The 12,697-nt window shown below is 32.8% G+C and overlaps 2 protein-coding genes across 2 annotated transcripts; both read right to left on the bottom strand.

Annotated features, from left to right (window-relative positions):
- Positions 1 to 430: 430 nt before the first annotated feature.
- On the bottom strand, positions 431 to 6,647 carry LOC114177207. Its single transcript, XM_028062471.1, has 13 exons — positions 6,239 to 6,647; positions 5,821 to 6,007; positions 4,984 to 5,056; positions 4,028 to 4,175; positions 3,713 to 3,822; positions 3,398 to 3,538; positions 3,172 to 3,313; positions 2,952 to 3,095; positions 2,341 to 2,501; positions 2,165 to 2,239; positions 1,793 to 1,931; positions 987 to 1,256; positions 431 to 828 (listed from the first exon to the last, which is right to left on the bottom strand). The coding sequence occupies exons 1-13, from the start codon at positions 6,521 to 6,523 to the stop codon at positions 679 to 681; spliced, it is 2,025 nt and encodes a 674-aa protein (XP_027918272.1). The 5' UTR covers positions 6,524 to 6,647; the 3' UTR covers positions 431 to 678.
- Positions 6,648 to 7,928: 1,281 nt separating this feature from the next.
- Positions 7,929 to 9,541, bottom strand: LOC114175565 (probable N-acetyltransferase HLS1-like). Its single transcript, XM_028060317.1, has 3 exons — positions 9,353 to 9,541; positions 9,040 to 9,206; positions 7,929 to 8,895 (listed from the first exon to the last, which is right to left on the bottom strand). Exons 1-3 carry the CDS (start codon positions 9,539 to 9,541, stop codon positions 8,031 to 8,033), a joined length of 1,221 nt encoding a protein of 406 aa, XP_027916118.1. The 3' UTR covers positions 7,929 to 8,030.
- Between the last annotated feature and the right edge of the window lie 3,156 nt (positions 9,542 to 12,697).

The raw sequence follows: 12,697 nt of genomic DNA, 5'->3' as shown, positions 1-12,697 counted from the left end.
CAACTGACCTATTATTGAACAGAAAACTGCACTCTATTTAATCACAAAACAGAAACTACATCTAAATTGCTAACAATCCTACCCAAATTTTAAAATTACAAGTGTATGATCGTTCCAAATAAAATTAGTACAATACTTTATCCATTCATAATTCTGACGTGCATGGATTTAAAATAAAATCTAGTCCATGATGTTATCTATAATCGCAAACAATTAACCTGGTGGCCCCTTAATCAGTGCTTTAAAAGATCTTTATCCAGCAATACGCAATTTCTTCAAAATATATCACTCCCCCAATAAAATTTTGGAACAAAATTAAAGTAAAAAAAGTCACAAAGGAAAAGAGAATGAGAATGACGGGGGAGTTATAACTCAATTCTTCAAACTTCTATAATGAAAGAATGGTATGAGAATAAGTCGAAAGCAAATATTTTATTTAAATAATCACTTAATCAAATTTTTAATTAATTAATAAATGTAATATTAATCTTTTGAAACATTCACTCAAAATATACAGCAATACTCGGGCTGAACAATAGATCATTAGACTTTCCTTTAGACAGGATGCATGAGGTGGGTTCTTCACGAAATACCTTCCAGGCTTCCATTATATGATAGTGCAAGGACGACTCCAATTTCATTGCAATCCCAGTGCCACTACAACTCTGAATTCAACAATTATTCACACTTATATGCACGAGTGATTTCCCACGAAACTGAATCGTCTGGCGAGAGGCCATCTATCAAACAACCATCTCGCTTACACTTTACCAATGCAACCATAAACCTCTCATTTTCTAACGACGAAGGATACATTAATTGCTCTTCCTGAAATAAAAAATAATGTGTTCTTTGAGAACCAAATTTTTTTGAATAGAAGTGATATTAGTTATAGCATTGCTCAAGCTCACAATTCGCGATTTCTTATATTATCTAAACTCAATTTTGCTTGCAATGGGAAAGGGATATCATGTTTAAGATGTTACCTCGGGAAGTTCATAAAACTCCTCAGGAGCTATCTGCAACAAATCCATAGCAGTTTGACCTGTACACCATGCCAAAACTTTCGTACCCTCATCCACAAGAGTAATTTTCAGATGAAAAGTGCGTACTAGCGTAGCATCAGAAATTGTATGACAAAAGCAGCATTTCACCGACCCATCAGGCATCTTGTTCACAAAATGACCACATAGAGAATGTGAAAATCGTGTATTGACGTAATAATACCGAATTGGATCAAGCGAGACTCGACATACCTTCAACAATAATAAGGAAAATTATCAGAATTTGTAAATAAACAATAAAATAACGGAGATACTGTAAAAAGGATAGGCATGGAAAGTTTCGGAACTGTATTCAAGAGCTCAATTTTTTGACGTATAATAATAAAGCGATATGTTATTTATGTAATCCTATTATTTTAAATGTCTGGATCTATACTTTTTTAGAGAACAATAATTCGTGAAGACCATCCAACTACGAACACTCGAGGAACATGTCAATAACCTCTCGTGTTTAACTCATTAGGGTTGAGCACTTGCATGCAGCAAAGTAACAGAGAATATAGAGTTCAAACAATAAAAAAAGTAGCTAAGGTTGTTGCCAGATGTCTTATATTAGTAAATAAAAATATTTTCTGTATATAGTATCATGTTGCATCAGCTATAATTAATGATTAGTCAGAAAATTGTAAACAGAAGACACTAGTGACAAGAAGACGCCGTAATTTGAAACATAAAAGAAAAAAGTCAAGTAGACATTCAAATAATACATACTGATACGTTATTCTTACTTGTGCGTAGCTAGTCTGGTCAGAAATATCAGAGAGTCGCGATAGCTTATGAAGGCAAGATGAGTAGATCAATGCTGGTAAGCAACTGAGATTGATGAAAGAAGCTCCAATACCTTTCTCAAACCATAATACTTCCAAACTGACAATGAAACATTCAATTGTATTGCGGATATATTAGCCACGAAAAGGGATCAATACAGGCAGATAAAATAGGTAGAGCAGGCGATATGATGGAAAGGGGGACTATGCAACAATTTGAAGTATTCAAAGACTTTCATTTTTTTCTGTCAATTTTCACAATTGTCTTTCTCATGTGGTGACTGGCCATGTGCATCAGTTTTTAATGTTAACTTTGAACTTGGATGCGCTCACCATGTTTGTTTCGACATTGAGCATGTCAAGCCAGATATGAATACAGTGTGACCGAGACTCACTCTTCCTAAGGACCTGCGGTATATATTATAAGAATGAGGACGCAGAGCACTAAGAAAAGAATATTTACAACTGCAAAGAAACATGTTAACCGGTTTCCTTATACTGTTTAATACCAAAATCTCGCAAAATGAAGCTTTGTCCAAATTTCTCCGCTAGCATCCGCGATTCTTAAAGAGAAAACAGTTTCTTTGATATTTTCTTCTTTGATAATATCTGTAATAACACCATAGAGACTGATACCCGTCATCTTGTCACGAAGGTCGACCACAAATGACTGCAAAACTTCACACAGGTAACAAAGTTAGGTAATCAACCATAAGATACACAAGCACACCTTTGGAAGCAGTGCACATAAGATAGTGTGTAAATATTAAATATAAAAGAGAACAGTGAATAAAACATTTTTCCATTGCATCCTTTTGTATTATTGGCCCACACAGGGCAAATTTTATATACATTCCACTGAATACTGAATCAATAGAGACCTACATAATTTATCGGGCAACACAAATTTCACGCAGGGTATCAGAATTGTGTTGCTAAACTAAAGCCAATAATAAAATCAAACACCGGTTATTGGCAGGCTGACAATATAATAAATAAATATCTTACATGAATAAAGTAAAATAACTAGTGAGAGAGCTATTCAGATTAAGAACAAATAGAAAATAAGGAAAAACTATCCTTTAATTTTCTTTAGAGGGGAGGTAGAGAAAGAACTCACCCTAAAAGGATAATTACTGAAATCAATGGTCCCCTGAGAATCACGGGGTAAGCTAACTTGAGAAACCTTGAGATCCTGACTGGGATTACAAGAACCCAAGGGCCGTGAACCGTGACGTCGATTTGGAGTCAATGTTACGCACACCTAATTGGCACAGCTGTTAATATTCTCTCCATTTGACAACTACAATAGTTATGTCAATAAGAAATCCACAAATCACCTGTTCTTCATGTTGAATATAAGGCACCAAATATAACTGTGTTTCACTTCCGTATTCGAGACAAAACCCTTCACTTGTCTCGACATCACAGTCCTCTGAACTGGCAACATATGGTTTGTCCAGGGCAAGCATGCTTCCCACTCTGTATAATCCCCAAAAAATGAATGTCACACAAACATGAAAAGAATTATTCAGCTTCAGAAGTCTGATCACCGCAAGAATTCACCTGAAAAGGTTGGCCAGGAGAATCTGCTCACCCCACAAGAAAAACTCTATTACAACACCATCACCGTCAACAAGAGTAATCTGTTTTCTTTGTAAGATTCCAAACTTCCCTTGAACTTCCGAAGATTCGATCTTTTCAATCCTATAAATCAATATAAGAAAATATTAATGGACTAGTACACACTTTGAAACTTTAACCTGCACCTGCATCTTTGCACAAAAAGTAAAATCAAGCATGGCATTTTATCATCGCAAAATGTGAAAAGATAACACCACTTTTTTTGGATAAACACATCAATAACTGCATGTAGTTTACCGGGCATAAAGGGAATACGAAGCCCCTCCGTTCACTGCATCAAGAGAAATTGAAGAGAAAGAGTCTGAACAAAACTGAGCTCCTAGTAGCATTGCATCATCATCCTGATTCTATGGTTTTGAAGAAAATGAAAGAGTTACCATCACGAAAACTTGACATGAATCTTATCTTTTAGGTGTAGCAGAAACACCGAAAAGGAAGAACTAGTCTACAGAAGCACATGATGTGTTCCAAACTCGAACTACTTGCATATGCAACAACAATGATCCAAGAAAATTACCACAAATTCGTATTGGGACAAACTTTGAACGTTACCTCATCCAATAGAATCACAAGATACTCTGTTGGCAAAAGACGTGCACGTCCAGAACCTCCAGTGGCAGTTCGGAGGTAGCAACCAGTGAGAAAAATCTCCCTCCCTCGCTTCAGAATTCCGTTTTGCATGCCTGCCAGGTCATAGAATCTGTTGGAAAAAATATGACACAATATTAAATGAAATTGCAAATAAACATGCCAAGGTTTTGATTTCAAATTACTTAGTAGCTATGATGCACAAATACAATACTTATATAGCACAAATACAATACTTATATCGGATATCACACGTATCTAATATGTCGACAAATTTATTTTGAAAATAATAAAATACGACATATGATATATGTATATTGAAAAATATACAATAATTTTTAAAAATGTTATAAATATATGATTTTTATTGTATAAATCCAAATTAAAATCATATGTATTAAAGTTATCAACATAACAAATTTATAAATTATTATCATCACAAAAATATTAAAATATCAAACATGGATACATGATCCAAATTAAAGTATTAATGTATCATAGCTTGCTACATATTGCTACATATTTCAAACGGAAAAGAGGAGCTAAATCCATACTCACTACTTGCATTTCGTGCAAATATTTAAAAAATGTAAGTCGTTGGAAACTTTAAGAGCTTTTAAAGCGATAAACAATTGAATGAGCCAACAGTAAAAGACCGACTATCTTCTTAAACATCATTACCGTCAGATTGTCTAACAAGTTGAAGAAACGATTCACTTAAGTAAAAAAAAAAACAAAAAGGTACCAAAGTTTTAAGTACTTTCAGGTTTCCATATCTTTCAGTAGCAAGAGAAACAAGCCATGTAAAGTGAACGAAGAAGAAAAGCCAGCTGTCAGTGCAGGCATAGCGGTAAATTTTTTATTAACAATGCATCAAATTACAAAATTGAGTCAGACCTTTATTCGTTAAATTCAATTACCTGCGGTGTAGGTAGAGATCTATGGTATTGGAGCTCCAATAATCCCCTAATATAAGCATGTGAATGTTTGTGCCTGCAGATGGCAAGCATCAATCATTACAAAACAAAAATTAACACATACAAGAATCAATGGATGATTGTGGGCTCTATCAGATATCAAATTTTGAACATAACAACTAAGTGGGTTCTATTTGACTTACTTCTCCAAAACACCTTAACCAAATAACTTTCACTGCAGTTAAAGTGTGGTAAAATAACAAAACCGATGCCTATTTGTAAATGTTTAACGAATTAAGTTCATTCAAACAATACTTTAATTAAGCAAATGGTAAAGTTTTTTGTATGTTTTATTAGTATTTCAAAAGGTTAACACTTTTATTTAATTATCCACAAATATATTTTAAATTAATATTTAGAATTCATTAAAAACTAAGATTATTCTTAGATTTGGACTTCTTGACTTGGTCATTTAAATTTGGTATCCTTAACCTGACTTGGATTTAGGAACATTCTTTATTATTATAAATATTTAAATTAGAGAATGTGTTTGCAGAGTTCTCTCCCACGTTTTTCCTCTCTTTCTCGAGTTATTTTCATTAAAAACTAGCTAGTTTTGTTGTCTAAAATTATCATTAGGAAGAACATATCCTATCATGGAAACGTGTACATCGCGCTAAGAATTCCTTGGAAACAATGTAAGTTCATGCACATCAGGTCAACTTTGTTCTTGATCACTCTGAGTTCGTGACTCAGACTGCAAGAACATAAATCTTCACATTCGTTCATTACCGTCATTAAAATATTCACATGACAAAAAATGTTTTAATTCCAAAGTACCTGGGAGCACAAATGCATCAACGATAACAGCTTCTAGAACACTGTTCAAGGACAGGAAGTTCTTTTCGAATATGGAATCAATTGTAACTGTGTTCGGAAGCTTAGTCCTCCGATGATTCTTCTTGAGTTGGTTGATTACTTCGAGCTGCTTCTTAGGAGCCCCAACCCTGCGTTGCTCACTCCACGCCTTCAAAATAGACCAACAATAAGAAAAGTAGAAAAAGACAGCAAAAAAAACCTAACTAAACTCAACACCGCGCAAATGTAACAGCCAAATTCTCATAGGGAACAGTAATTGCTACATAACCTATCTAATTCCAAAAGAAAAGGATGTAACCGATTACAAATTCCGTAGTCCATGTGCACTGAGGAAATCACATTCAAACAGAGAAGAAATGGAAGAGAGAAGTTTATGTACCTGAGAGAGTTCAGAGAGCAAGATCGCGGGAGTGACGCCACTTGAATAAGCAATGCAAGTCTTCAGAATACGAGACACGATCCAACTCCATCCAAGTCCAGCAGAACCGTCATCGTCTCCATTTGCATCGCCTTCTAGTGATAACAGTTCAGATCTTGCGTGTTCCACGAATTTTAGAAATGGATCAAGTTCTTCCTCTTCCTTGTCTTCATCTTCTTGGCAACAATCTACATCCATGGCGGAATCTAACTTTCTGCTGAAACAATGATGATCGCGATACTCCATTCCCGAGTTATTGAGTTTTCATATGCAGAAAGTGGTGACGATAGGTCACTTGGCGCGGTTTTCAATTGAAAATGCCCCTTTTGTAAATAGGTCTTCCACTTTTTGGCGGGAACAGTTTGTCGGACTAACATACCACTCATGGCCCAAGAAATCTACAAAGGGTTGGTTTGGTGACGATTGGCTCTGGTCTTTTTGTATTTTTTATACAGCCCCTAAAACTCATTATGCACCCTTTTTAAACTAAAATTGATTCGTTATATTGACTATGAATGATTATAATATAAACTAACGTGATTATTTTTTTCTATAAAATAAAAATATCAAGAATTTTGATTTTTGGGTGCAGATACATTAATTTAATTAATAATTAATATGATATTATCTTAAGAAAAAAGGACATTTATGAGCTAATGCACAGATTTATGTTTGTATATATTTATAGTTAATTTTACTATAAATGCATTAATTTTTGTACTTATTATCATAAAGTTTATTAATTATATAATAATCTTATTACAAAGTATTTCTAATTAATTAATGGTACAAAAAATACTTATAGTTTTATATAATTTATCTCTTCTAAACTCTACAACCAATGTACAATTATATACGAAAATAGTATATATGAGCACTAGAGAGGAATTATATTTATACATCTTAATTATTCTTATCTTATTTTCTTTACACTTTTTGATTCCTTTGATATTATATATCCCTTAGATAGTTTGGTATATCTATATTAATCATTCCGATCTTTCCCACTACCACTTAAATCCACCCAAAATATGCTTTATACTTTTCCTCATGCAAATAATTCTCTTCTCTCTGTCGATCTTCTATACCTTGAACTGTTGCATCTGTACTGTTGCATCTGTACACTGATTTGAATTCCTAGGGTCACCAAAGATTGATAAGCAAATCGCACCACTCTTACCTTTTCAGGTAACCCCATGATTCCATATGAGGGTAATGGTGTTGAATAGTATTAAACAGTATCACACACACATTAACGTGATAAGAAAAAGGTCGAATCTTCAACTATAATCTATTGGAAAGTATGTTATAACTTTGAAAAAATAAAATAAAACTGTTATTTGAAGCAGGGATCTGGGTATCTTTAAGTTCAGCTATAAACCGCGATCATTCTGGAAGTGTAGTCTGTTTGAGATTTTGCATCATGAATTCCAAGAAAAACATGAAGGTATTTTCAATTTTTCTTTTATGTTCAACCAACAAATGATAAACAACAATTTAATCCATCTTTTGAGATATAAAACTATTGCATCAATGATTCGTCTCTGGGTTGGAGAAAGAAAAGACCGAAAAGTAAAGAGAAAAAAGAAAAAAAGGGTGACATGATGAATTGATGTTAATCATAAATGTAGTCCTTCAACTAAGAGATAATTTGAAGTCAATGGTATACATAATTCTCAATATGCTGAGATCATGATGCTAGAAACAATCTCAGATGCATCAACAACAAAAGTAGCCGCGAAAAGTTATTGACCTAAAAATCTCTAGGGTCAACAAACACATTCCCGATTTGTCTCTTAATCAGCAATTCATCATCCTTTTCGTCATTGTGGCTTGAAATTCTTTTCGTGTACCAAATATCATCGATACACGACATAGAAGCTGTTTGAGGGACATGGTTTACAAGTGGATCACCAAACCCTAGCTCCGTTATAACCACTCTGCAGTCCTTCAAACTTTCTCCCATCCTTGATGTGAACCTCCATATGGATTCCATTAGCTCCCCAAGGTTCTCTCCCTCTCCGTGGAGCCCATAGAGGAAGAGAAACCCAAAGGGCCTGCACAGTGAGTCACTCACCGACATTCTCAGACAAGGGAAAATTTTGTCTCTTGCATGATTTAAAGTTGTGTAAAGAAACCTAAGTGGCTGAGACTTTTTAAGTTGAAGCTTGTAAGCCTCACAAGTATTCCATATGCTAAAGATGATCCACGAGCTTGTGATTTCATTGGTAATCATGTCTTCCTTTCTCTGCAAGTTGAGTAACCCTCCCTCTTTGTAATAACTCACCCAGGTGCCCAAGCTGAGATTCTCCTTCAAAATACTATCCATGTCTAATGGGTAAAGCTCTTTCGCCATCAGGGTTCTTCTGTATAAGGAAATTGCCTGGTCTATGTTTACCTTCTCGATTTCTATATCCTTGGAAAGGTGCTTTGCAGGGAAACTAATTGGATGCACAAATATGAAAAGTGAGCTGAGACTCACAAATTTGCATTTGTTGGTAAATAGGTTTCTAGAGGCATCGTTGTTCTTTTCGGTGGCCAGGAATGCATATTCAACCCCATTTCTCAGCATCCATTCTTCAACTGAGGTGACAAGTTTCAGTCCAATCCCCTTTCTCCTGCATAGATCATGTATTATTATTCAGTGCAACACTCACCATATTGCAATCTGATTTTTCATATACCAAGTTCAAAGTTTTACATCCTGATCATATGTAAATCAAACAGATTGAGTACATTATATGGTAGCATTAATCAAGTACCTGTGTGAAGGAGAGACCCTAAGGCCTAGTATGCAACCAATCTTCAGCAATGATTCAGAAGGAGTTTGCATACTCTTAATGCACCCTCGAACCACACCCACAAGCTCCTTGCTTTCAAGCAGCTCAGCCACCTTAGGAAACACATATACCATTAGTACACCCATCTGCTGCATAATGTGGTATAGTATATGCATGTGTTTGAAACAGATAACATATTCATAATTAACTAATTGAACCCAAGTTTTCAAGTTTGGATTTGGAGAGATAATCGTGTAAAGGGGAAAAAGATATAGATAGGGTATTAGCTACCCACCAACATAACATGAAGGGGATAGAACCTAATCCTAGATAAAGGGTCACCCATCATGTTGGTGAAAATGGAGACCCCCTTTTTAGTTCCAATCTCACACTTCCTCTCGAGCTTCCCCACCACCTTAACATCTCTATCTTCATCAAACTCTCTTATATGAAATCTACTCTCTTCACTGAAAGTGTCAACCATTTCTACACTTCCTTAGCTAAAAGAAGCAAGTGATGTACTGGTGTGTGAACTGAAATTAGGAAAGTTTACTGTGATTGGATTGGGTTCACTCCCAACCATCCAACTCATTCGAGATCCTTATATATATGTGGTGAAAAACCATTGGTTGTTTGTTCACAATGTCCTATGATCTAGTATCATCTCGATCAAAATATTGTGTTAATAACTATTTTATCACAACACGCAACTTGATGCGTCCGTTGAAAATAGCATTCCTGTGTTAGTTTTTATTAGTAAAGGCTGACACTATTTATCACAGTCGTTGCCATTAGGACAAATACAAGTACACAATCTACACGGGTTGCACCACAAAACTGAAACAATAACCTCTCAAAATGATCCACTGAATCTACTTATAAAGATTTTCACTACTTTCTTCAAGCATTGTCACTTGAAAAATGTGCATGTAGCAAATGATAATGACTTACCAATGTCGTTTGCGATACACCTAAGAAATCATTTGTTATGTGTCCAACTCTTCCAAGTCCTTCGACATAAAACTCCACGAACTTAATTTCTATTCAACACACACAAAGTGTTGATTCTAATGTTAATGTTGATGCTCGGTTACTCATGTGTGGCCAGACTTGTGAGTTGTCACAGATACGTAGGGGACCCGGGTTTAGTTTAGGTACTGCATGCTTGTTCATTTTTTCAACGGATCTTATTCTCTTCACAGTACAAAATCAGTGTGGTATGATAATTTTTAGGTATAAGTAAAGTGTTTAGGTACTATAAAATATCTGTTTTTTATTTCTTTAAAATTTAAATTTTTGTATTTAATGATGCTAATTTACTATTTATATATTAAATAAAAAAAATTAAACCTTTGTTTAAAAGTGGCGAATTTGAATATTAATATTATGATATAATGTTAACATATGATATTAAAAAACACATTTTTTAGATTTTAAAGTTAAAGGTAACTCATCATCTTAGAATTAACTTTATATAAAAAAGATAAATTATTAAAATTAAAATTTAACTATTCTATAAGTATTAAAAAATATTTGTAAGGTTTACAAGAATGAAAAAAATAAGAATTAAAATTAGAAACTTACAATTTTATGTAGATTTAAAATATGTTTAAGTATAATTTTTATTTTAAGTGTTTATATATAGTTTTCTTTACCTTAAGTTATATATAAGATGAATAAAAAATGTACACATTTATTGAAAAAATATCATAAATAGCATTATATCATTCCACCGATGCTTCTAATATTGGCAAGGGGTTTAGGAAATGATGGTTTATGAATACATGATTGAAAGAAAATGTATATAAATGATGGTTTCATTCATGAATACATTATTGAAAGAAAATTATAGAAATAATTTTTTTTATCAACAAAAACAAATATATTAATGAAGACAATTAAGTTAATCCAACCCGTATAAAACAAGATCAACAACATAAAAAAGAAAAATATAATATAGTATGACACTCTTTGGTTGTACTCGGTAGAAAAAAAATCCAACACAATATGACAAATATTCATTTCTTAACTATGGTACTCTTTCATTACAATATAGCAAGGCTCTTAGTTTTTTTGTTCCCATCTATGATGCACGGATACGATACTTGAATTGGATATAATACGCATCCGATATGTCGATACGTTTATTTTTAAAATAATAGGATATGATACATGATTGATATGTGATATATGAATATCAAGAAGTGAACAATGATTCTTAAAAACATAATAAATATATGATCGTTATTGTGTGAATCCAAAATAAAACTAGATGTACTAAAGTTGTTAACATAAAAAATATAAATTATTGTTATCATAAAGTACCATTACAAGAAATTTCTTAAATAATAACCAATTTTAGTTACCAATATGTTAGAGACCAATTTTCTAATTGAAGAACAATATAAAGATCAAATACTTTGGTAGCCAAAATTTGGTTGCTAATATTAGTGATCAATTTATAAATCACTTATTCTGGTAGTCAAAATCTTGGTAGTTAATATTGATGACCAATTTATAAACCAATGATCATAATAGAAACTATTATAATTATCAATTTAGAGACTAATTATAATTTTTTGAAACTATTTTAGTTGTTAATAATTTTTAGTTTTTAAATTAAATTGGTCATTGTTCAAAATATTTGTTATAGTGTACTACAATTTTATAAATTAAATACTTTATTTATAAGTATCGATAAAATATCCTAAAATATCGGATACAGATACGTTACCCAAGTTAAAATGTCGGTGTATCATAGATTCCCATAGAGTCTTTACCCTCTCAAAAAAATGCATCATTTATATATATTGTCTCTTCTTATTGGTTTCTCTCAAATTTGCAACCTACAAAAGGGCTACCCAAATCCATACACATAATATTCATACTTTCTATCAAGACAATTTACAAAATTTAGAGCTTTGCATATATTAATATCGCATGCTCCACCACACTAAATATAGTCTTTATATCTCATCAAGCATAGCAAATATGTTTAAACTATATATATATATATATATATATATATATATATATATATATATATATATATAATTTTAAATTGTTAATGATAACCTGAAAACGGCACTCTGAGAACCTCGGATTCTACACATATATACATGCCACTATATATAGATATAAGCATATGAAGCTTATCTAGATCATGATTCATGACCTTAACAATTACACCTCAACCCAGCTCTATTGTCTTGCATAAAATCATTGCTGATAAACTCAGATGAAACCAGCAATCACTCCTCTGTTATAGCAAGAAAGAAGAAAAGAGAAAAACGGTGGCAATGTTTTTTCAAGATGAAAAAAAAAAATTGATATGTTGTATCTCTTAAGCTATACACAATTAAACAAATTTGGATTCGATTAATAAGAAGATTCTATATTACCTCCAACCTACAAATTTTAATAATAAGTTCGTGGATATTTCTTTTTATACATCTCTAATTACATGATTTAAGACTTGTATCTTTATTTTTATTTTTTAAATTATTACAACTGTTGGAATTTTTTGTTTAAAAAATTCATCATTTCTAAAATGAGTTATCCACGTAAAAGATAAAACATAACCTTCAATTTAAAATCTTTAATGGAATCAAGCTTAACATAAGTTTTATTTGGAAGCACA

This window comes from Vigna unguiculata, chromosome 3, assembly GCF_004118075.2.
Source record: "Vigna unguiculata cultivar IT97K-499-35 chromosome 3, ASM411807v1, whole genome shotgun sequence".
In the NCBI taxonomy this organism is placed as follows: Eukaryota; Viridiplantae; Streptophyta; class Magnoliopsida; order Fabales; family Fabaceae; genus Vigna; species Vigna unguiculata.
The sequence above is the reverse complement of the archived record's forward strand: the minus strand, read 5'-3'. Positions and strand labels throughout refer to the sequence as shown.